At 40.3% G+C, this 26,143-nt stretch overlaps 1 protein-coding gene across 7 annotated transcripts in view; it reads right to left on the reverse strand.

Annotated features, from left to right (window-relative positions):
- Positions 1 to 26,143, reverse strand: part of RBMS1 (RNA binding motif single stranded interacting protein 1) — a 211,677-nt gene that overhangs the window by 32,051 nt on the left and 153,483 nt on the right. For all 7 annotated transcript variants that reach the window (XM_048868594.2, XM_048868593.2, XM_048868597.2 and 4 more), the window contains exons 5-6: positions 4,440 to 4,597; positions 364 to 443 (exon numbers count right to left, since the gene is read on the reverse strand). In XM_048868594.2, the coding sequence (XP_048724551.1) occupies positions 364 to 443; positions 4,440 to 4,597 (238 nt within the window). The remainder of the gene's footprint in view (positions 1 to 363; positions 444 to 4,439; positions 4,598 to 26,143) is intronic.

Raw genomic sequence — 26,143 nt, forward strand, 5'->3', positions numbered from 1 at the left:
GCCACTAATCAACCTCTGCTCTAACGAGTATACAATTAACTTCCGTTGAGGTTACACAGAATGTAAGTCAGTGCAGAATTTGGCTCAAGATATCTGAACTGCTTTTCTACTTTGTAGAGTGGAACACAACAGCACAACTTCCCAGTGAAGCTCTACTGTGAAAATGAAAACAATCATGGTGTTATTTTTTACAAAAGTGGCATTACTGTGTTCCAGGCCAGCAAATATTCTAGCTATCCAGGGAAGCAGTGTTACATTTTAAAGAATGACAAACCAGGTATAACAATCCCCAGGATATGCTTAAACTGTAAGGTCAGTCATCTATTGATATATGTTCTCAGAATAGCAATATAAGCAACATACCAGAAACTCCCGGTGGTGTCTTAATGAATTTTCCATTAAAATGAGCAATCACTGCTTCACATTTTTCTGTTGATTCCATCCTATGTAAATAAAGGATAAAATAGAAATTAAACTTTTGCCCGGTTTCTGCATTTGAAAAAAAAAAAAAAAAAACAGATTTACTAGGTTTTCTTGCTCTCCTTTCACTTTTGTGACTTCCTTTTGTGTGTGTGAGCAACAGGGTAAAATTAAAGAGAATTAACTTTTTGTGCAAAGTGATAAGACTCGACACTCTGGGAATTTAATTTCTCTGTTTATTAGGTCATGTCCTGCAGAGGTCAGATAATATGGGTTATACAAGTTAGGCCACGTATACTCAATTTCCAAGGGTTGACAATGGGACTATCACTACAGGATTCTTGGTGTTTGGATCCTAAACCCAATGCTTCAAGAAACCCTCCCTAATTTCTCCCTCCCTCCCACCTTCTTAAAGGTAGAGGAGGCATGTAACAGGAAAACCCTCACCCCTGAATTCTCCTCAAGAGGGTCTCTCTTTCGCCATCTTCCAACTTTATAAGGAAGGTCAAATAAAGGCCAATGCCCTATCCCAAAATTCAGTTAGGTTCTTCAGAAAGTGGAACAGGAAGCAGCTTAGCATCCCAATGATGCAGAAGGAGCAGGAACACTGACTCCTGCAAAATCCTAGAAAATGCAAAAACAGAGATGCCCAATAAACCTTATAACAGTAGTTAGGGAATCCACTCGCTTACCTGGATTAGCTGGAACAGCTCATAACCGCTAGCCTGAGTTGCCCTAGCTACAGAACTAAGCCAAAAGGGGTGTGGCCATCATTTTGCTCCCCCATTGCTGCTGTTTAGTGAAGCACAGTGGCCCTGACCTAATTACTCCATTGCTCCTTCAGAAAATCCCAAGAGAAGTGCAACCTGCACCAGGTGAACTGGGAATAGGGTGAGTCAGGACAGCAAAAAGGTAAGGCTCGGTTAACAGGAGACCTCAAGGCATCTAACAGTAGGAAACTCCATTCACACAGCACACTGAACTGCCTTCAGACAGTCCTGACTTTTAGTCATTACCAACTTGGACTGCACTGGAACTGCTCACCCAGAGATGAAAAGCAAAGAGATAGCAATTTTAATAGGAGCATACGTTTCACAGTTGTTTATAAAATGAAGTTTAGGTAATATATACAAAATCATTAAAGGGATTGTTATCTGCATATTACATTTGTGAAACTCAGATCCACAGGTTAGGCCATATGACTAAGTCACCTTCCGCTCATCAGCAATCTACAGTAGCCAATGAGAGGTAAATATTGGTGCTTTTGGACTCCTGCTAGTCTTCCCATTCAGACCCTGGAAAATTCTTCCACAGCCAAGAACCAGGATCGGCAAATGGGCAGACTGAACAAAAGGGTTTTTTCACAAATGTAATTGGAGAACCAAGAGAGCTTGGAGGGGGCTCTGGGTTGCTGGATCTGAGTCACTGTGTTAGTCTCAGATTCAAATCTGGATTTGATAAAATCTATTCTGAGGTTACTTTCTACTAACCTCCTAAAACATCATGGACACAAGAACTGAAAACTTACTGTACATTCATTCGTATGTCCCTGAAACACCTTCAGCCTCAAAAAGGCACTCACTCATTAACGTTCAGACATCTGACTTGCAGTATTTGAGTATATGTGGTGTGGCAAATTGCCAGCACTACTTCGATGGGTTTCATGCTTTCTCCTCTTGGGGAGGGTTCAAGGCACCGTTTCTTAGCCCCTGAACCGGGGTATTAACTGCCCCACTAGTGTCCTAGAGGAGGGGAGTGGAGAGGGAAGGACCCGGGACCGCCCTCTACTCCGGGTCCCAGCCCAGGGGCCCTAGGGATAGCAGCAAACCGCTTGAACTAGCGGTTCCTTCCCCTGGGCTACTTCCCTCTACTGCCCTTCAGCTTGTGGGGCTTCCTGCCTTCTCTCTGCACAAACCAGGTGTCTCTTTACCTAGGGTCTTGGTCTTCTTAGCCCACCGCAGCACTTCTCCAAACTCTCCTCTGCTTCCTTCCAAACTGCTCCAACACCAATTCACTCTGCTTCCCTTGTCTGATTGAAGCAGGGGCATTTTATCAGGTGACTGGCTTCAGGTGCTTTAATTAATCTATAGCAAACTTTCTTCCCTCTACAGGGAATAAGGCTCTCTTCTAACACTCTCCTGCTGCCCTCTGGCCATGCTGTATCACAGTGGATAGATGTTAAAATATGGTCTTATACAACTCATCTACATAGGTTTCCTCTCCTGTTAATGTAAAAGTCAGCCATATTTCTAAATGAACACATGGAGCTGTTTCAGTCTTAGTATAGTAGAGAACCCACTTAGAAAGTACAGATTTTGAAGCTAAGGTCTTTTTCCCAACACACCCACAACACAAACGGTGATTTGGATTTGCATATCTCTTGTGCACTTTCCAGGTAGAATTTTAATGCTCTTCTGGCATCTAATGCCACAAGAGTTAAGAGTAAAATCTTGCCCCAAATACCTCTTGTTTAACAGAATGAGATGCAACTTGCAAAGAGAACCATTTCAGGGAGACCCTATGGTCTTGTTAATTTCCCACAAGCAAACTCAGTGAAACCACACCCTAAAATATTTGAATTTGAACAAATCAACAAACTCCTGACTATTATTCAGGTGCCATACACTGTTCAGATTCCTCTCTGTGTGGTCCATTAGAGCGCCAACAATTTTATATTCACCTACTTGTTCAAATACAAAACTACCAAAAGATAGACAAAATATCAGAAATGTTCATTCAGTCACCTGGTCTTCAAATTCCAAAAGGACTAATTCTACCTATCATCAGTGTTTTTGTGGCACATCTATATGCTTAATCATATATCTTTTAGAATCTACTTCCTTAATTCAAGGAGTGCTCCTTACTGCAGACACTGTTAACAGAAATCTCCAATCCAGTTCTCAAATTTGGACATTCAGCTTGCACACGGACGAGATCTTGACTGTTTTAAAGAGTGATCATGAGATGATCTAGGCTTAATGCAGGACTTAGAGATAGAGAAAATAAATGCTAAAGGGCCACAGGAGAACTCTTGGCCTGGAAATCTGCAGTAGTCAAATAGCCAGTAACTAAAGGAAACACAGACCCCCAGCGGCGGGGTATTTGAGAGCTGAGTGGACCATGGAAACAGTGTTTGATCTTATTGACTCTAAGGGAGAACCATTCCCATCTAGATGTCAACTGCTTTTGGTGTAAGATTTATGTGGAGAATCAAAAATATATTTTTCTCCAAAATGGCAACAGGCTCATGAGCCAGAATATGCCAAGCACTGATAATACAGAGTGATGGGTCTCTTTACTCGGAAAAATTGATGCCAAGAAAGGTATTTCAGTAGTGCAGGAGCCCTCCCACATCTCCTCCTTCTGGAAGCCTAGCCTCAAAAACTGGATTATAGAGGCCAGGGTGGGGTTCTGCTCATACAGTACTTAACAGGGAAAATTTGCACTTGAAGAGACCCTATTTAGCAGAAGTAGGTCAGATTATCAGCATGTGGCACTGTTATAAGTTTTCCTAATGGAAGGTCTTAGGGGAATGTGGAAAGGAGGGTCTGTGATGAGAGGATTTCAGCCCAAATCCTTCCACGAGTGTTGGCTATCATTAGAGGTGGTGATGAGAAGGCTTCACATACTTCCTGCCCACTTACTCAGGTGTGGGGGAGGTGGGAACAATAGCTTATGCCAGTAGACCCCACAGAAGTGAAAAGTGGAGTCTTGTTCCTGCTTGAACCCCTGCACTGGTGCCCAAAGCAAGCCAAAATTGGCCCCAAATCTTAGTTGAGAGTCTGACTTGTTTGGCTAAACAAAGGACAGATTACTAAAGTCCCGCTGCATCTCTTAATTAAAAAGGGATTCAAATTAAAAGTATGGTATGCTTTCTGTAATCACCTCTTCCTCCTCCTATTCTGAGTGAACCCTGAGTGACAATAGCTAGAAAAAGACATTTTTATGATTAACACTATTGATGGACACATGGTTTACAGAGTACTGAATGAAAAAAGTGGATAAGCAAACTATAGTACCTTGCAAAGCCAACACCACGACTTGTGCCACTGGAATCACGAAGTATCCTTGTAGAGATAACTTGCCCGAATGGCTTGAGCATATTCTCAAGCTCTTGTTCATCCATTGACAGCGGCAAATTGGAAATATATAAGTTAGTTGGATCTTGTTCTTGTTGCTGAAACAGAATTAAAAACTGCCATTTAATTTTCAAAACCAATAGAGTAGAAAGAAATCTTAAGCATAGACTATGTCTATCATTACATCTATTTTTCTATGTTTAAGAGTCTCAGGTCCCATTATACAAGCCTTTCTTTCCCCGCATCACCCATTTTAAACAACTGTCTCAGTATAATTATTCAAGCAAGAGAAAACTGCTTAAAGCATGTCTGGAGCGACTTTTTGTTAACCTTAACCATTCTGATAAAAAGTGGAGAGTAGAATGAACAAATGACCAGTCTTAACATATATATCATATCTTTATTTTAAGGTTTTTGGAAAGAAGGTTAATATTAGAGTGGAGCAACTCAAGGAAAATCAGGATTGAAGCTGGGAGAAGAGGAAAAATTAGACTAATGGAATGTTACCCTGAAAATGGAGGAGGAAAAGAGATAAGAAACAATAGGAAAGGAAGAAAAAACTGGAGTGAAGAGATAAAAGGAATGGAAAAGACAAATGACACAATGCATTTTTTTTTAAAAGTACACTGGCAAAACGTTACAATAAAAATAGGCAGTTGTCCAATGCAGATAAAGCTGTGCAGGAAATGGTTTTCCTAACCCAAGAAAATTCTCTTATTCCACATTGGGAGAATAGACACACACACACGCAGTGAGATAGAGCATGAGCAGAACAGTCAACCCAGCTGTTAAGACAAAGCAGAAAGCATACAGGGGGTGGAAGATGGGAGGGATCAGCAAGGCAAGCTACCTTATTGGGGTCAGAACATGTAGGGGTAAAGTGAGAGGCTAAAAGTCAAGTAGAGTTGGACCTTGCAAAGGGAATTAAAACCAATAGTAAAAAGTTATATATCCCTATAAATAAGAAGAAAACAAAGAAAGAAGAAGTGGGACTGCTAAACACGGAGGATGGAGTGGAGGTTAAGGATAATCTAGGCATGGCCCAATATCTAAACAAATACTTTGCCTCAGTCTTTAATGAGGTTAATGAGGATCTTAGGGATAATGGTAGCACGAGAAATGGGAATGAGGATATGGAGATAGAGATTACCATATCTGAGGTAGAAGCGAAACTCGAACAGCTTAATGGGACTAAATCGGGGGGCCCAGATAATCTTCATCCAAGAATATTAAAGGAATTGGCACATGAAATTGCAAGCCCATTAGCAAGAATTTTTAATGAATCTGTAAACTCGGGGTTGTACTGTATGACTGGAGAATTGCTAACATAGTTCCTATTTTTAAGAAAGGGGAGGAAAAAAGTGATCTGGGTAACTACAGGCCTGTTTGACATCTGTAGTAAGCAAGGTCTTGAAAAAATTTTTGAAGGAAAAGATGGGGATCAATATGAAAATTGAAAGGTGGATAAGGAATTGTTAAATGGGAGACTACAGCGGGTCATATTGAAAGGTGAACTGTCAGGCTGGAGGGAGGTTACCAGTGGAGTTCCTCAGGGATAGGTTTTGGGACCAATCTTATTTAATCTTTTTATTACTGACCTCGGCACAAAAAGTGGGAGTGTGCTAATAAAGTTTGCGGATGAGGTATTGAGCTGGGAGGTATTGCCAATACAGAGAAGGACCGGGATATCATACAGGAGGATCTGGATGACCTTGTAAACTGGAGTAATAGTAATAGGATGAAATTTAATAGTGAGAAGTGTAAGGTCATGCATTTAGGGATTAATAACAAGAATTTTAGTTATAAGCTGGAGACACATCAATTAGAAGTAATGGAGGAGGAGAAGGACCTTGGAGTATTGGTTGACCACAGGATGACTATGAGCCGCCAGTGTGATATAGCCGTGAAAAAAGCTAATGCGGTCTTGGGATGCATCAGGCGAGGTATTTCCAGAGATAAGGAGGTGTTAAGTACCACTATACAAGGCACTGGTGAGACCTCATCTGGAATATTATGTGCAGTTCTGGTCTCCCAAGTTTAAGGAGGATGAATTCAAACTGGAACAGGTACAGAGAAGGGCTACTAGGATGATCTGAGGAATGGAAAACCCGTCTTATGAAAGGAGACTCAAGGAGCTTGGCTTGTTTAGCCTAACCAAAAGAAGGCTGAGAGGAGATATGATTGCTATCTATAAATATATCAGAGGGATAAATACCAGAGAGGGAGGATAATTATTTAAGCTCAGTACCAATGTGGACACAAGAACAAATGGACATAAACTGGCCATCGGGAAGTTTAGACTTGAATTTAGACGAAGGTTTCTAACCATCAGAGGAGTGAAGTTCTGGAACAGCCTTCCAAGGGAAGCAGTGAGGGCAAAAGACCTATCTGGCTTCAAGATTATACTCTATAAGTTTATGGAGGAGAAGATATGATAGGATAACATGATTTTGGCAATTAATTGGTCTTTAACTATTCATGGTAAATAGGCCCAATGGCCTGTGATGGGATGTTAGATGAGATGGGATCTGAGTTACTGCAGAGAATTCTTTCCTGGGTACCTGGCTGGTGAGTCTTGCCCACATGCTCAGGGTTCAGCTGATTGCCATAGTTGGGGTCAGGAAGGAATTTTCCTCCAGGGCAGATTGGAAGAGGGCCTGGAGGTTTCTTGCCTTCCTCTGCAGCATGGGGCCTGGGTCACTTGCTGGAGCATTCTCTGCACCTTGAAGTCTTTAAACCATGATATGAGGACTTCAATAGCTCAGACATAGGTGAGAGGTTTATTGCAGGAGAGGGTGGGTGATATTCTGTGGCCTGCATTGTGCAGAAGGTCAGACTAGATGATCATAATGGTCCGTTCTGACCTTAATATCTACGAATCACGTGCAAGACATGCACCTGGGATCTGGGAGACCTGATTCACACCAGAGACTTGTACTTGGGTCTCCCACATCCCAAATGAAAGCCTTGACCGCCAGGCTATTAGCTGTTCTGGGCCTTCCCTCTCTCACTGGTTTTGATCAGAAATTCCATCCTGGACCTGATAAACCTGTTTGTCCAAATGAATATATTCCAGCAAAAAGTATTAGTTTTGTCGAAAAATTCCTGACCAGCTCTAGATTTATACAAACAAAATTATTTGAGTGAATGATACAAATCCATGAATTTATTCAAATAATATGTGCCCAGTTTTACATTACCTGTAATATTAAATATAGTTAATTAAACACTGCTTCCTCCCTGAATTCACCAGAACCTGTGCTTGATGATCTTTAGGACATATTGGAAGATACACCTATATTTCTAGGCTTTTATAGAAGACATAGGGAGGGATGAATGGAGTGTGATTGGTATCGTGTGAGAGAGTTTGTGATGGAAGCTGCTAAAGAGGCTTTTTAATATTACTAATTATTAATCGTACAATACCCCAAAATGTGCTTCACAAATAAGAGGAACGCAGTCTCTGCTCCAAAGAGCTTGCAGTCTAAATATAATATAATATAAAAGAACAAGTCAGAACAAATAACGAGTGGGGAGAAAGGGAAGACGAAGGACAGAGTGACAAGGTCACACAGTTACTCAGGTTGACTCTGCACAAAACATAACAGGTTTTCCCTCCATTATACTTAATTTTATACAGAATTTTAATTGTCCCATTTCTCTCTGAGAAAGGACACAAGAGGGACAAAAAATCCTCGCCCTGCCCTCAGCCATTGCTCTAAGCTTTATTACTGACCAAATCCTTCTCTATAAACTTGTGATTACTTAATTTTTTTTTCTTGACGATAAACCCACTTAAATCCTGGTCCTTGATTCCTCACAATCTAACTAGAGGATAACGCCTCTGCAAAGCATGCCTTTGTCATCTCCCATCTGAAATACCGCAACGAAACATACGTGAGCATGAATCTAACAACACTTAGGGCAGCTTTTTACCATACGGAAAAGCTCATCTGTGCAGGAAACAGAATCTTCTGGGGCTGATCTAGGAGTCAGGAACAATTCCCAAAGGAACTAAGGACTATTACAAACCTCACTATCTTCTGCTCCATGTGCAAAGAACGTTTCTTCACCCTTCCTTCCCCAATATAAACTCACAGCAGCATGTACATTTAAAAAATAAAAAACGAAAACAGGAAAGAAACCCAAAACCCTACCAAAAGAACCCTCTGCACAATACACACAGTTCTCCCCCTGGATATGAGGTCTGGTCTAGGTCTACACTACAGACTGGTGCCAGCAAAACTATGTCAGTCCAGGGTCTGAAGAGGCAGCACAGCTGTATCGATCAGGGATTGCATCAGAAGTCCCTAGTGTAGACACAGCTATATCTGCAAAACTGTGCTTTTAAGTATTACCTGTTATGCGTGTGTGGGGATGGTTTTATTATACCAGTAGAAAGCACAACTTTGTCAATGTAGCTGAGTCTACACTAGGAACTCTTTGCCAGTATAGTATACCAGTATTCCTATACCACTGCAGCAGTGCTAGCATAGACTTGGCCAGGATGAGAGAGAAAATGAATGCCACGTGACAAGATGTTAGCTACTTCACTTAATGTATGTGACAGGGTCGGGCCAGATGGCTAGAGGACAGTAATAGAAGGCAGATATATTAGCCCCAGGTTAAGTAGGTCCCTTTTCCCTGGGTAAGGTAATAGGGAAGGTTCCAGAAAAATCAGGGACCTTCTGGAGACAATTAAGACAGACAGGCTGATTAGAACACCTGCAGCCACTCAAGAAGCTGCTAGAATAAATTAAGGCAGGCTAATTCAGGGCACCTGAGTTTAAAAAGGAGCTCACTTCAGTTTGTGGTGCGCGTGTAAGGAGCTGGGAGCAAGAGCTGCCAGGAGCTGAGAGTGAGAACGCATACTGTTGGAGGACTGAGGAGTACAAGCATCATCAGACACCAGGAGGAAGGTCCTATGGTGAGGATAAAGAAGATATTGGGAGGAGGCCATGGGGAAGTAGCCCAGTGAGTTGTAGCTGTTGCACAGCTGTTCCAGGAGGCACTCTAGACAGCTGCATTCCACAGGGCCCTGGGCTAGAACCCGGAGTAGAGGGCGGGCCCGGGTTCCCCCCAAACCTCCCAACTCCTGGTCAGACACAGGAGGAGTTGACCTGGACTGTGGGTTCAAGAAAACGGCCGAACTGAGGGCTGCTGTGAAGCTCCAAGGTGAGCAAATCCGCCAATAAGTGCAAGACCCATCAAGGTAGAGGAGGAACTTTGTCACATGTACTACTGGAAGGTGCTCAGATACTACGATGATGAGGATGATATAAGAACCTATATAAAATTACACACAACCCCTCCTCTGTGTTAAAAGAGCATTAATAAGGTCACAAAGTCAAGCACCAAAAAGTTAGGAAAGGCCAGAATTAAGGCTGACTGGGCAACCTTATTTCAACCTTCTTGTGCCTTTAAATTAAGATACAGCCTTTCTTTACACGATAATATACTATTTCCCCTTCCTCCCTGAGTGTTGGTGGGAGAATGGATGGTGCTCACTTAAAAAACAGTTATTCAATATTTTGTTCAATATACTTGTTCAATGTGTGGCCCTACACCTTACTTACTGCCCACTATTCAAACCCCACTCTGATGTTGGAATTATTAATTTTCTCATGAGTCTGTCTATTGTGCTCATCCCCTTCTTATAATTTATTCAAATATTAATGAATTTCTTTTCAAAACATTCCTGTGATGAAGGGGTATTATTATCCCCATTTTTCAAATAAGAAATTAAGGCACAGAGATTAAGGTCAAAATATGCGGTAATTTGGGGGTCCCAATTTGAGATTCCTAAAACCTCATTTTTCAGAGTACTTAGCATTATAGATCACTGTAGCCCTGAGTGGGTGCATGCTCAGTGCAGACTGAATCTTCAGGGAATTTAGCTACTAGAATTTAAGAACCTTTTTCTGAGCATATGTGAACTGAACTGTGATTTTTCAATGACTTATAACTTGGCCAAATTTGTGCAGAGATTCATGGGGACAATAAATGGCACGATCTTGACAAAATTGCTGCCAAATCCATGCTCCAAAGCATAGGGATGCTAAAGCTTTTCAAGTAAAAGGTTGACAGAATTTTTAAAATAGGCAACATAATGTATTTTTCCCTAGCCTTGTTCTCAGAAATGATAGAGCCATTTGGAAGAAATTTCCCAAAAATATTCAGCCGGAAGCAGAAATTGGAATTGAAAATTTCACCCCAATTGGTTGAAGTTTGGCAAAGTTATAAGCAATTGAAAAAAAAGTCTTAACGTTGCCCAACACTTCTATTATAAAAACGGTGCTCCCAGCTTTGCCTGTAAACAGAACAAATCGGAACCCCGATCTTCCCTCCACACAGTACATATCAGCTATGCTCCCTGTGCCTTTCTGCACACTTTGATGACATTCATACCGTGTTCCCCTATACAAGTATCCAGCCTCTTCACAGCTTCAGAATTCAGAAAAGTCACTTCTAACTGAGGGTCTAGGGAACATGGCTCGAGAGGAGGTTGCAAAGAAAGCCAAAAATATTGGGATCATGAGATTTGCTTTACAGATCTCTTTAAGATTAAATTGTTGCACTATATTAAAAATTTGTATTTACACAAAAATTATGTAGTGTACAAGACAGACCAAATGAATTCTACATACAAATATACAAATAATATACAAATAGAATATACAAATTCTATGTATATTAATCAACATACATAGAATCATAGAATATCAGGGTTGGAAGGGACCCCTGAAGGTCATCTAGTCCAACCCCCTGCTCGAAGCAGGACCAATTCCCAGTTAAATCATCCCAGCCAGGGCTTTGTCAAGCCTGACCTTAAAAACCTCTAAGGAAGGAGATTCTACCACCTCCCTAGGTAACGCATTCCAGTGTTTCACCACCCTCTTAGTGAAAAAGTTTTTCCTAATATCCAATCTAAACCTCCCCCACTGCAGCTTGAGACCATTACTCCTCGTTCTGTCATCTGCTACCATTGAGAACAGTCTAGATCCATCCTCTTTGGAACCCCCTTTCAGGTAGTTGAAAGCAGCTATCAAATCACCCCTCATTCTTCTCTTCTGCAGGCTAAACAATCCCAGCTCCCTCAGCCTCTCCTCATAAGTCATGTGTTCTAGACCCCTAATCATTTTTGTTGCCCTTCGCTGGACTCTCTCCAATTTATCCACATCCTTCTTGTAGTGTGGGGCCCAAAACTGGACACAGTACTCCAGATGAGGCCTCACCAATGTCGAATAGAGGGGAACGATCACGTCCCTCGATCTGCTCGCTATGCCCCTACTTATACATCCCAAAATGCCATTGGCCTTCTTGGCAACAAGGGCACACTGCTGACTCATATCCAGCTTCTCGTCCACTGTCACCCCTAGGTCCTTTTCCGCAGAACTGCTGCCTAGCCATTCGGTCCCTAGTCTGTAGCGGTGCATTGGATTCTTCCGTCCTAAGTGCAGGACCCTGCACTTATCCTTATTGAACCTCATCAGATTTCTTTTGGCCCAATCCTCCAATTTGTCTAGGTCCTTCTGTATCCTATCCCTCCCCTCCAGCGTATCTACCACTCCACCCAGTTTAGTATCATCCGCAAATTTGCTGAGAGTGCAATCCACACCATCCTCCAGATCATTTATGAAGATATTGAACAAAACCGGCCCCAGGACCGACCCTTGGGGCACTCCACTTGATACCAGCTGCCAACTAGACATGGAGCCATTGATCACGACCCGTTGAGCCCGACAATCTAGCCAGCTTTCTACCCACCTTATAGTGCATTCATCCAGCCCATACTTCCTTAACTTGCTGACCAAGAATACCGTGTCAAAAGCTTTGCTAAAGTCAAGATACAATACATCCACTGCTTTCCCCTCATCCACAGAACCAGTAATCTCATCATAAAAGGCAATTAGATTAGTCAGGCACGACCTTCCCTTGGTGAATCCATGCTGGCTGTTCCTGATCACTTTCCTCTCATGCAAGTGCTTCAGGATTGATTCTTTGAGGACCTGCTCAAGTTCCATTTGTTTTTACACACATACTCTGTACACAAACCATTCTGGGAAAACAACAACTGAGGTAGAATTTTATGAGCCAGATGATATTCTTTTGAGCAGGAGGCTTTCACCCTCCAGTCTAGCCCTAGGTGAAAGTTGGGTGGGGAATATTTGAGATGGAACAGAGAGGTTCTACCAGTCTCAGCTGAGAGTATTCGGTGTTTGGAAAAGGCTAGTAAGAAGGGTTTTCTGGGGGGGTCTCAAGCTATGTTGTGCCCCTACTGCCCTCTGATGCTACTAATACTGGCCACGTACCAAGATAACATTAATCCTTTACCTGTGAAAAGATGTACAAGGGCAGATCCTTATGCTCATGTGAAGTTCTAATTAAGTCAATGGGACTCTAAGTGGATACAAGGGTCCATCTTAGTGAACCCTTGTGCTGGAACTATTCTATTCTATTCCCTCGTCTATATGGGCAAGTGTGTTTTGGTAAGAGGGCATTTTTTGGTTTAGCTTATCTCACTGGGGAAGGAGCACAAACAAAGTACAACTATACCAGTATAACTATACCAGTGTAACTTGTAAGAAATTTTCCTGTGTAGATAAGACCGATATAGGTTCTTATATCATCTGTATCATCATAATATCCGAGTGCCTTCCAGGAGCTCATTAACACCAACAGAAGTTGGTCCAATAAAAAATACTACCTCACCCTCCTTGTCTCTCATGATAAACATCTGTCATGGATCAAGGTCACAGATAGTAGCTCTTGGGTTGGGGGGGAGGTGGGGGAAGAGGAAGAAGTGGGGTGCTTCCAAGGAAAAAATTTGGTCAGGAGCTGTGGTGCTTCAAAAACCTTTCAAATTTTTATAGTGTGTGCATCTAAATATATTATACACATGTGTGTGATCGTGTGTGTATAGATATAAAAAGATTGAAAAATAAATATTACAAGTTATATACTTGTATTCCAAGAAAACATGCTATGTTCAGAAACAAGGAGTATTATTTTATATATAGACACACACACATATAAAAAAAGATCTTCACTGTTCATTTATTCACCTTGACTCTAATTTTCCAAAAAATGAGCACTTTGTTTTCAAATCTCCTCTAATGGGGTTGAATAACTCTCAAGTTCAAAGAATCCTCCAAAGAGAAATCCCAGAGACTCTTCCCTTGTCTGTTCACTCTCGTCTATATGATTTTAATTTTCAATCAAATCATATCGCCGCATCACAACTGATAATTTTCTGGGCTCAAGGCAAAATTTGTGTTGTCTTAATGATGTCTCCTTAACTGCATTTCAATGGTCAGTGAGTGACAAATATGATGGGTTTATTATTATTATTTTGTATTGAAAAAATGATTTACCTAGTACGAGGCAGGTCATGCAGCAATCTGATGGCTTTGGGCACTTACTGAAAATAATACTGAACCCATATAGCATACAGTGAGGGCCTGTGGCTTCAGTTATCTTAGATCATCTCATTTCTCCTTTGCATTAGACGAGTCAGCAGAAAAAGAAGACAAGAAAATGGATCCACTGAGAGTCTAGAGCTCACATTAAGATTCATTACCGTGCACTGTTCAAATCACGAGGGAAAAAGCCTACGTTATGATAGCAATATTTTTGACATAAAGTTCAGATTTCTCTGCTACAAATTTGAGATGAGGATAGCTTTAATGATTTTTGAATTAGCTTGTTATTTAGATTCTATTAGAAAATTATATTTTTATACATTGAGCTGGGTGAGATGAGGGTTTACAGTTTCTTCTTTAATGAACGCTATTAGTAAAGGATTTAATTGACGTTTCTGCCTGGGGCAACACAACGTTTTATTCACAGTCATATTTTAATTTTCTGAAACTCAGGCTGTTCTTTGCAAGAATACTTCATTTGGATTTTTCACATTTTAGTACTGGATGTAAAATATGTTTGCGCTCAAGTGTCCTAAAACTTATCACTTTAAAATGTATACCGTACAAGTCTGAAATTAGCTCCTTAGAGTGTTTTCACCTACTTTACTAACATTACTACTGTATAATAAACAGGATAACATTAAAATCTAAGACTTTCTCATGACAAAAGCTTGCCAACATTTGGGAAGATTGAAAAATAAATATTACAAGTTACATATTTGTATGCAAAAGAAAACATGCTATATCCAGAAACAAGGAATAAAGGGGGAAATTCACACAAAAATCAGAATAATTAGGCTTTATGTAAGTGAATGGGAGGGTACCCCTGTCTGAAGCTGCTACTCCAATCCAGGGGTTGGAGTTGCTGCTACTGCTCCTTTGTGCTGTATGCAAGGTGCATTAAGGCTGGTAGATCACAATCATCCCTGGCAAGTAGGGAGAACTAAGCCCTTTCCACATTCACTGTGCCCCAGATGGCTCTCCCCGCACAGCTTCAACACAGAGCCTTAACCCTTCTGCCCATCCTCCTCCTCAAAGTGAATTTCACTCTAAAAGAGCACAAAAGTGTTCTACAAAAGCACATCAATATTTTGTAAGAGGAAGAGTCTCGATTATTTAATACATTTTCAGGGTTAGCATGAATATCATCAGCTCTACATGTAAATCCTTTCTAGTTGAAAATGCAAAGATATTTTTAGAAATTATTCCCTCTAAAACAGGTGACATTTCTTGAAGAAAATGTAAGAGCTCTTTTGCTTTAAAAATTTCTGTACTCAAATTGCTTATTTTGCATCCAAAAATTGGTTGTTTTAAAAATAAGCAAAATTCTCTAAAGATACATGGGGTGAATTTTGGCCAAGTTTGTAAGCCAAGCTACATATTATCAGCATCAAATCATCTCACTTTACAAATGAGGGGGTGTGCCATGTAAAACAAAGTGAAGTCTTTTTATTTATGATATTAGAACATTACAGTAACATGACATTTACAGTAAACAGCATGAAGCTTTGATGCCTGACACTGAAATACTCTGGACTATCCTTAGGGTCTTAAAACCTATGGGATTTAATTGAGACTTTTCTGAATCACCCTGTAGAGCAGTAAAATACGCATCCTATTAAATTCTATAGGATGGTACAAAAAACAATGAAAAGGTTATCATTTTCTATTAAATTATATAAGACATTTCCATAAGGACAAATTCATTGCTGACCTTACTGAGTGCATTGCATCTTTAATTGCAATGGAATTGTACTCCCTTATTTCAGTGGTAAATTTAGCCTGTTGGGAGGGCTGCATTAAGGAAAAGTTCTGTGCTCCAAGACAAGAACCCATTTATCTACGGAAAACACCAAATATGTAACGAGTCTTTGTTTATTTTTCTTCTATTTTTTTTACACATACATACAAATGCGTACTGTTAATACCAGGTATCCCAGCCCCCCAAAATTTGCTCTGTCTTCTTCCGGTGTTATAATCTGTATTCCTAATGAGCACATTAGATTGGAGTTCTCTGAAGTCTGAGGGCCTAAATGTGTGTGTGTGTGTGTGTGTGTGTGTGTGTGTGTGTGTGTGTGTGTGTGTGTGTGTGTGTGTGTGTAAAAGAGAGAGAACTATAGCCACCCGCATAAGCCAGAAGGGCTGCCTTCAAAGCTCAGTTAACTCCGTTCCTGAAACTCTTAACAGGACATCCCGACCACAGTGTCAGAGTGGATGGCACAGCGAGAAGACGGGACTCTGAGTGCTCTCTCCTATCGCCACAACTAGGCAAATAAAAGTATGAAATTGGTAGTACCGTTGCCAGCTCCACAGAGCAGGAAGTCACCAGACAAACCCTTAAAAGTCACTAGATGTAGTTGTTTAAGCACTCAAAAGGAGTCAAAAATGTCACCGAACAAAATTTCCAGAGATTTCAACAGAGAAGAAAATAATATATATATATATATGTATACACACACACGGGAGTAGAGTCATAAAATCATTCACAAGCAGCTCAACAGTTTCAATAAGATCCATTCCATGCTCTTCTTACTACGTTCTGTTGCACACCAGAAGCAACTACAACAGTACGCTGTCATCACCAGGAGGCACCCTCTGCTCATTGGGAAGGGCGCTCTGCACACTGCAGCCCAGGTTGGCTGGGGTTGGTTAATTTCAGCTGAACCTTGCCTTTCTTGCCAGCCTGGATTTAAGACAACAGGTTAGTGAAAGGGAGAGCCCAGAACCACGGGGAAGAGGGCATTTGCCTGACCTGAACTCGATGCTGTAGGGAGCCAAGAAAATAGATTTAAAAACAGAAGTCTGCTAGCCGGACCCCTTCCCCCCGTTTCCAGGGTTTCATTTCTGAAAACAGCTGGGCAGCTAACTCCAGGCCAACCCAGGGGAAGGAGAAAAGGGGAACTGAAATCAGCTAGCTCCACCTTTGATCCTGTAGTAAGAGCTTCATTCTGGGAGGCATGGTGCCCCCCGCCTCATTAGGGCACATGGTCCTGTCTCATTCTACCCCACCTTCCATCCGTGTGGTTCTCCTTGCTGGCTAACCTGCCTCCACCTCCCAGCCCATTTCATTAGCCATCTTTCCCTGCATCACAGGGGGTGCTACCTACTATGGAACAGCGAGAAAGAACACATTTGGGTAAAAACAAGCCCTGGCTAATGTGCTGCTCTCTCCACAGCACGCCTGGCTTTAGCAAAGTATTTAATTAGCTTCCACAAACTTCTTTTCCTCGCCTGCAGATTATAGTGATCTCAGCCCAAGAAGCCCTGGAATGTGATTCCTTTCGAGGACATGCTCAATTGAGACATAATGACATTGACTTGGTGCACAACAGAATGTAGTACAGAGAGCATGGAATGGATTTTATTAACACTATTGAGCTGCTTCTGAATGATTTTGTGACTACATAATGGTGACTTCTTTCTCTGAATGTCTCTATTTGGCAGTGAAAGTCGCTAGATTTGTCACTGGTCACTCTGACACTTATTTTCTCGCTAGGGAAACCAAAATGTCATTAAATCTAGTGACAAAGTCGCTAAGTTGGAAAGACTGATGGTAGGGAGGGCATATAAATAAATAAATTTAAGAAAAGAGAGTGCAAGAGAGAAAGTGTGCGCAGACATCGGACAGAAAGGGTGGGTTGGGGATCTTCCTGTGAAAAGTTGGGAATACTACGTAAAATTTCCTGCATCTTAGACTAAGATGTTTTATGCAAAAAGCAAATGAACTAAACAAAAAATAATAAAAGGAATCCTATCTGGGATTTCAGAATAACTTGACAGTGGAAAAATTATATTGCAAAATGTGCACCAGGACCCCAGATGTGATCATGCAGCTTCTGTCACCCTCACAAACCTAATAAACCCTTAAAAAAATCCATGAGGATAAGTTTTGAACGTTTACGTAAAGCAAATTATATCCTTCTCCCTAGGACACTGGATTTCCACACCCACTTGCAAACTACAACCATAACCAGGGCTCCCAATCCTTCTTTGTTCTACAGAGGACAGTACCATACAAACCAGATGCTTGCTTTTATGTAATATTTTGGCACCAAACTTGGTTAAACAATTTAAAATTCAGGAAGACAGGAGAAAAACAAACAAACAAACAAACTTAACTTGCCCCTCTGACTCTGGCAGGCAATGGCTTAGTACATTATTATCTTCTGCAATTTCCCTCCTTACTGAGAACTGTCTCATTGTACTTTGTTCCACAACAAAATTATAGACCAATTTTACAAGGGAAAATTGGTTTCTTTGAGTTCAGAGTTATGTTATTTCATCACAGTTGAGGTCTACCCTCACTTCCATGTCTGGCAAATCAGTAAACTGTGGCAAACACATGCAAGCAAGCAAGCAAGCACAAACCCACAAACTCACAACTTGCCTATGGATTAGCAATGAGATTTGACTGTGAAAAAACTGAGTTTATTCATATGTAAATCTGTCATGAACACCTGATGAACCAAGCAGGGTTTGCATAGCTCTAAGGCCTGATCCGAAAGTTCACTGAAATCAATGGAAAGACTCTCACTGACTTCATTGGGCTTTGGATCAGGCACCAAGGGAATCAATCATGACATTCACACGTGTTTCTCATCTGACAGTACACACAGCACTAAATTCTAAGCCATTGAGCCAGCCAGATTTCATAAATTTTGATTCAGTAATTTATAGGGCTGTCGATCAATCAAGTTAACTCATGCAATTAACTCAAAAAAAGTAATCATCATTAAAAAAAATTAATCTCAATTTAATCACAGTTTTAATTGCACTGTTAAACAATAGAATACCAATTGAAATGTTGGCTGTTTTTCTACATTTTCATATATATTGTATTTTGTGTAGTAATTGAAATCAAAGTGTATATTATTTTTGATTACAAATATTTGCACTGTAAAAATAACAAAATAAATGTTTTTTTTTCAATTCACCTCATACAAGTACTGTAGTGCAATCTCTTTGTCGTGAAAGTGCAACTTACAAATGTCTATTTTTTTTGTTACATAACTGCATTTAAAAACAAAACAATGTAAAACTTCAGAGCCTACAAGTCCACTCAGTCCTACCTCTTATTCTGCCAGTCATTAAGACAAATAAGTTTGTTTACATTTACAGGAGATAACGCTGCCTTCTTCTTATTTACACTGTCACCAGAAAGTGAGAACAGGCATTTGCATGGCACTTTTGTAGCCAGCATTGCAAGGTATTTACGTTCCAGATATGCCAAACATTTGTATGCCCCTTCATGCTTCGGCCATCCTTCCTGAGGACGTGCTTTCATGCTGATGATGCTCGTTAAAAAAAACTGGGTTAATTAAATTTGTGACTGAACTTCTTGGGGGAGAATTGTATGTCCCCTGCTCTGTTTTACCTGCATTCTGCCATATATTTCATTTTATAGCAGTCTTGGATGATGATCCAGCACATGTTGTTCATTTTAAGGACACTTTCACTGCAGATTTCACAAAACGCAAAGATACCAATGTGAGATTTCTAAAGATAGCTACAGCACTCGAACCAAGGTTTAAGAATCTGAAGTGCCTTCCAAAATTGGAGAGGGATGAGGTGTGGAGTATGCTTTCAGAACTCTTAAACACTCCAATGCGGAAACTACAGAACCCGAACCACCAAAAAAGAAAATTAACCTTCTGCTGGTGGCATCTGACTCAGATAATGAAAATTAACATGCGTCGATCTGCACTGGTCTGGATTCTTATCGAGCAGAACCTGTCATCAGCCTGGATGCATGACCCCTGGAGTGGTGGTTGAAGCATGAAGAGACATACGAATCTTTAGCGCATCTGGTATGTAAATATCTTGCAATTCCGGCTACAACAGCGCCACGAGAACACCTGTTCTCACTGTCAGGTGATACTGTAAACAAGAAGTGGGCAGTATTATCTCCTGCAAATATAAACAAACTTGTGTGTCTGAGCGATTGGCTGAACAAGAAGTAGGACTTAGTGGACTTGCAGGCTCTAAAATTTTACACTGTTTTATTTTTGAATGCAGGTTTTTTTGTACATAATTCTACATTTGTAATTTCAACTTTCATGATGAAGAGATTGCACTCTAGTACTTGTATTAGGTGAATTGAAAAATACTATTTCTGTTTTTTTACAGTGCAAATACTTGTAATCAAAAATAAATATAAAGTGAGCACTGTACACTTTGTATTCTGTGTTGTAATTGAAATCAATATATTTGAAAACGTAGAAAACATGTAGAAAAAATATTAAACAATAATGGAATACCATTTATTTAAACAGTGCGATTAATCTCACGATTAATTTTTTTAACTGCTTGACAGCCCTAGTAGTTTATGTAGAGTGTTTTACCTGATAACTGGCACAATGTGATCATATGCTGAGCACCCTCCACTCCCACTGACTTCAGTGGGCGCTTAGCCCCTTTCAGGAAATGGCCTAATGTTGGGGGTTTGGGGGTCATAATAAATAATTGCTCTACTGAAAAAAAAATAGGAAGGTTTACTTTTAGCAATAGGAATCAGCAAAGTTTCCCTTATTCTTTTCTCACCACACAGTTCCAAGTTTGTCCTGATTGGACGTGATGAGACAAACATAAAAAGAGTGCTCCTTTAGATTAATGCATGCCATATTCCTCAAGGCACTGAAGGGTTAAATGCCTACCTTAATAAGCTGAAAATTAGGTTCGACATTTGTTGTAAAAGGGACAAGAACAAACAGCCACTAATGTTAATTTATGTAGAAAAGTGGTGATGAGGGGTCCCTACATGGTGTAAAATGCTCAGCCATCATCTGAAAGAAATTAACAAAAGCCTCCCTGTGCATGTGGAACAGATCCTAAAACACAAGAAAGAAACTTGGCAAAATGATAAGACATCTGTTTTCTCTTGCTCTGGATAGGGTCACAGCTAACAGATAGCTATTCAGAAACATGTGACATGGCAGTGCTCACAGCATGGAAGATCCTCTGGCTGATACAGCAGGGATTAAATGCTTGTCTGCCTTTTTACAGAAACTCTTCAAGTTTACAACTGACGCATATCTAATTTAAATATCAGTTGTAGCTCCAGCTTTAAGACAGTTTGTCCAGTGACTAAGTAAAAGAGTTGAAACAGCATTAGCTTAATTTTCATTTGCTATCTAGCATTCCAAATTAGCTACCTAAATATCTTAATTTGTTTTCACAAAGCACAGCTATAGTATAAATGACTAGAACAAGACTAGTTTAAACGGTAGTTTTTAGCTACAGTACAACACTGCAGTCAAGTTTGCAATTAGATCATCTATTTAATCATATGCTTCTTGCCTTCCTTGGCACCCTTGCTTTCTTGTTAAATCTACTGCAGGGGAACATGCAGCGGAGCCTAAGAAATTCTGTAACGTGGCCCATTGTCATCCTCATCTACAACACAGACCTTCAGCCCACCAAGAGGTCTTAGCATGGGAACAAGATGCAGCACCACAGGCTGAGATGTGTAATTTCTGTGGACTGCAGCTCTGAATTGAATTGAAGACAACTGTTCCATTTTATGCAAATTCGAATTTAGCCCCTGGACTCCTGAAATGATGGTCATTCAGTCCTCAGGTGGGCAAAGTTTGGTCCTCCGTTAATCTACTGTATAAACAATTTTAATCAACTTTCTTGTAAAGTAATATTCCTACAAGTTCCCTGTGTTTTCTATACAGCTAATTAGAGTTTGCTAGTGGGAAAGTTAAGGAAAACTGCTTAATTTTCCTAAACTAATCCATCATCATTGTAATATGGGTTTTTATTGTACTGTGTATAGAAATGACTGCAAAATGGGTAGATAAAATATTTTTATGCAAGTGTTCAATGTCCATAAATGGCTGAGAGAAAAGTTTGCTCGAACTTGCCCCTGTTTGCATGTAACCTGCTTTAGACATTCAGGAGTCTTTATATAGCAGAGTCCGCTAGCAAAATAAAACATTGCTCACCATATTTTTACTACCCTTACTAGTCAGATTTAGTGCCCTAGTTACCATGGTAATCCACAATTATTTACTTCCCTTTCTCTGCAGGAATGTAAACTGACTTAATTCTCCAGCAGGCTGACACAGTGAAGACAAGTACAAAAACCCAGTACATTCTCAAAAGTCATATGAGTTAGCCATTTGCCATAGCTGTTCACTCAAAACCATGTTCTTTGGCAGTGACCTAAGAGGGTGTCTGCCTTACAACATTGAACAGAGATAAAAAATGGTTAACCGTTAACTTCTCTTACAGAGATGATCACAGGTGGCACACAAGGTCTTTTTTAGATACAAGCAGGGACAATGACGTGCAAGTCAGATTTTATGTAATGGTGACAATGCATATCTCCCAAATACACTTAAAAAATAAAATGTCAACTAAAAGTGAGTTAGTGCTTTAAAAAATGGTTGTGCAATACTTCTGGCTGGGCTGCCAGCATGTGGTGAGTGCTTCATGGCTCTGTCTTCTTAATTATTAGTAAAAGAATATAAAGATTACTGGCCGACGTTTGCACACAGACCATTCTGGGACGAGACAGTGGCCTAATATTAGCTCATTACATTGTCATGTGGGAGATATTTGGTCTTTTGCTTTCTGAGGCAGCAGAACTTGGCACAACAGACAGATGATGCTCTCAAGGATAGAGGGAGAATCAGGGAAGGGGTGGGGTGGAAAATGTGCTTTGCATTGCTATCACAGGCATCCCTTCTCGACAATCTGGGTGGGAAACAGTGTTCTATAGGGGCCCTGTTTCCTGGTCATCCCTGGAGGATGTTGGGATGGCTGGAATTGTTTTAGCTGGAGATCTGATGCTATGTCCTGTAAGGCAGAGGCATTCCCCAGTTGTTACGGAGTCAGAAAGTAAGGGAGGATTTAAAAGGGAGGAAAATATGACAATATGAAACTCCTAGTCCTGGTTCCTAGGAAGGTGCTGCTATGGGGACAGTATAAAGCCAACAGCAGTTGAGTGGGATTAGGCAAATCTCTAAATGGATTAGCAGTGGTGCCTTCCTCCACAAAAATCAAACGTAAACATTAACACATGGAACACCCATCTCTGCTATTGGTGTAAGTTACATAAACCCTCTCAATCCATCCTGTGAAATGCTTACTGAATATATTAAAAGCTCTTTATGAGTAAGAAAAATTTCAAATATTATCCAATAAAGACTCAACATACAGAATAGTTATTAAAAACAAACCATACACCTTTCACCATATTACCTAGGAAACCTGAACAAAATAAAATATGTCATATTGTTATACTAGCAACTTAGGACAGCCCAACAAGGGGGAAACCAAAATGCCGTATGAAATAAGTAGAAAACTCTGAATTAGAAAAACGGTCATTAGTTACTGACCCTGAAAAATGGAAGGTTATCTCTGTTCTTTACGGGTCCCATTCTCTCTTATTCAATTCAACCGGAGCAGGATTGGCCCTAATTGTTTACTATCCACTTCAACAAGTAGTATACAAAATACCATGCTATCACACAGTAAACTCCATTATTTATCATCTAAGAATGCCCTAACACACATTTTTGCACAGTTATATTTTATTGCAGTTAACATCATATACAGTATTACAAGATTTAAGTAAGCAACCCTTCGGTTTTACTCCAGTTTATGTATCTTTCAGAATTATGGATGGCTAAATCCACTCTACCGGAATTCAATCATATGATTTCAGGGAATAATAAGTAGTTTAATCCTAGTCCTTAAAACCTCTAAACCTTTTCCCACTGGCCTTTAAAGTATGATTTGTTAATTTCAAGATGGCATTTTAAACATTGCTTCTACAAAAGGCCTTTTTTCAACAACATTTTAATGCTCTGAGGAGAGTCTATGTATGCCAAAACCTGGCTTACCTTCATAGATCCCTGAACATTATACCTTTCAAACAAGACAAGAGGCATGCTTGAAAGGGATCTTTATTCCTTGTCAATCCACAGTAATGGAAAATTGCTGAACAAGTCTTAGACACAATTCATTGTCAATTCATGAGCATGGAGACATTCCTAAGTGCATCTTTGACAAAAGGACAATCCTTACTATGAAGATGCTATGCAGAGCTTTCAAAGAATACAAAATAGTAGGTTCTTCAGAGCTATTAAAGTCTATTCTATTAATCTGATTTAGGGAGCCACAGGAGAGCACAATCACTACATTTGAAATAGTAAATGAGAGATTTTCATTTTTTATTTTATATGTTGAAGTGCTTGTCTAGATACTCCAAGTGCATGTACAATTAGGCAATTACCTGTTTTTCAAAAAGAACATAAAATAATTAGAAATTGGACCCTCCCTTTTGGATCGTCAATTAATTCATCAAGACTAACAATATCATCTGCACTATTAGTATTCATGCCTAGTACACATTTTGTCTTCCTGCCTCAAGAGCCTGTGATGAGATCCAGACCTTGCATTATGCCCTGAAGGTCATCAGACTCTGTTTCTGTCAGACCAAGTGAGGAAGGTGAGAATGCCCTTTACAGAAAAATTACCCTCCTGGAGGGTGTGAGTTTGAGTGCCACAGCTGATCGATGAGGGCATCTCTCAGCTATTCAGGGCCAAAACATTTAGAACATTACACAAAGCCAACACCTCACGTTGCACCCAGAAACCAGCTGGAGGCCACTACCTCCTAATTCACCTCACATCTTACATCACAACAGCCCCATAAACACACTGAAAAAGAGAGGTAACACAATGGGATCCTACATGAAAGAACACTTGGGACAAATGAACAATTGCTCAATACTATCCTTGGGAATCTTCCAGAATAAAAAGGAATGAAGCTGCTTGAATCCACAGGTGAGTCAACAACATCTCATGGTAAACTGTATGAAAGGCTTCTGACAGCTTTGGAAGAATCAAGATGGACACCTGATTGCCATCACCGAGAGCCATCATAACCAGAAACTGCTGAAGCTGCCTCACCACAAACTTCCTAATAATGTTCCCTAAGTTTAGAAAGAGGGGTAAAATTGAAAATGTCAAAACCAAGAGAAAGTTTCTTGAGCAAGAAATTGCTTCTTAAACAGACATTGGCATTTTAACATCCCTAAGGAAGATATTGCCAATTATCTACAATGAACCATATCCATACTAGTCTTCAGCAGCCAGGGGTATGTGGATCTAATTCGCAGGATGTGGTTTGAAGATTGGGGATTGGTCCTGCTTTTGAGCAGAGGGTTGGACTAGATGACCTCCTGAGGTCCCTTCCAACCCTGATATTCTATGATTCTATGAAGCCTATGCCTCAGGCCCCCAAATCACCTCAGTGACCAACGATCGCTGAAACACAAGTAGATAAGATTATGTTCCCCTGCCACCACATCCACTTCCAAAGCACAAAGCTCAGTCAGATTCTGAATGATCTTATCCACAAAGTAGCTTGAGAGTGCATCAAGTCAAATATTTAACATAATCACTGGGATTAAACAACTTGTCTTAATTATACTGTTCACAACTTGAAGCAGTTCTACCAACTGGGACTTGCAGATGCTGTAGTGGAAGCAAATCGTTTTTAATTCACATCCTGCACAGCTATAGCATGTGATTGCAAAAGTGCTGCCACAGTCAGACTCAGAACAAGACTTCCACCAGCTAGACTGCTTTCCTATTGCTTTATCTGCTGCAGGTCCTCACAATACCATACTGACCATGAGCAAGATGAGGCTGTTTAGGAGCCACATTATTGATCATTGGGCAAATATGGTCTTATCATATCAATGACAGGTCAGTCAACCAGTTGACCAGTATTCTTCCCCAAGCTCACTTGAAAGTAGTTGCATCAGTCTCTGAGGCAGACCATCAGCAACCGGTTGTTATGGAAAAGGTACACCCCAACCTTGTCAAATGACACTGTGAGCAAATTGGACCACACCATTTAATTGTAACAAAATTTAGCACATTAGACAGCATGCAAAATGGGTAAAAATATACATACTATTTTATATAGTTCCCTGTATATAAAAAGATTGATTTTGCAAATCTTGGCCAAAATTATTTTAAAATGACTAGTGACTCTGAACGTCTCAATTTTTAGGCATCCAAGATGAGACATCTTAAATAGGCCTGATTTTCACAGAGCTGGTGTTCAGCACTTTCTGAAAAAGCAGGCCTCCTTAAGGTGTTACAGATTAGATGATCAATATTGAGGCACTTAGAGTCACTGGTCACCTTGGAAAATCTTGGTCTTGGTTCACATTTTGAAAAGAAACAAAAATTACTCTC

The sequence above is a fragment of the Caretta caretta genome, chromosome 11 (genome assembly GCF_965140235.1).
Source record: "Caretta caretta isolate rCarCar2 chromosome 11, rCarCar1.hap1, whole genome shotgun sequence".
Taxonomy (NCBI): Eukaryota; Metazoa; Chordata; order Testudines; family Cheloniidae; genus Caretta; species Caretta caretta.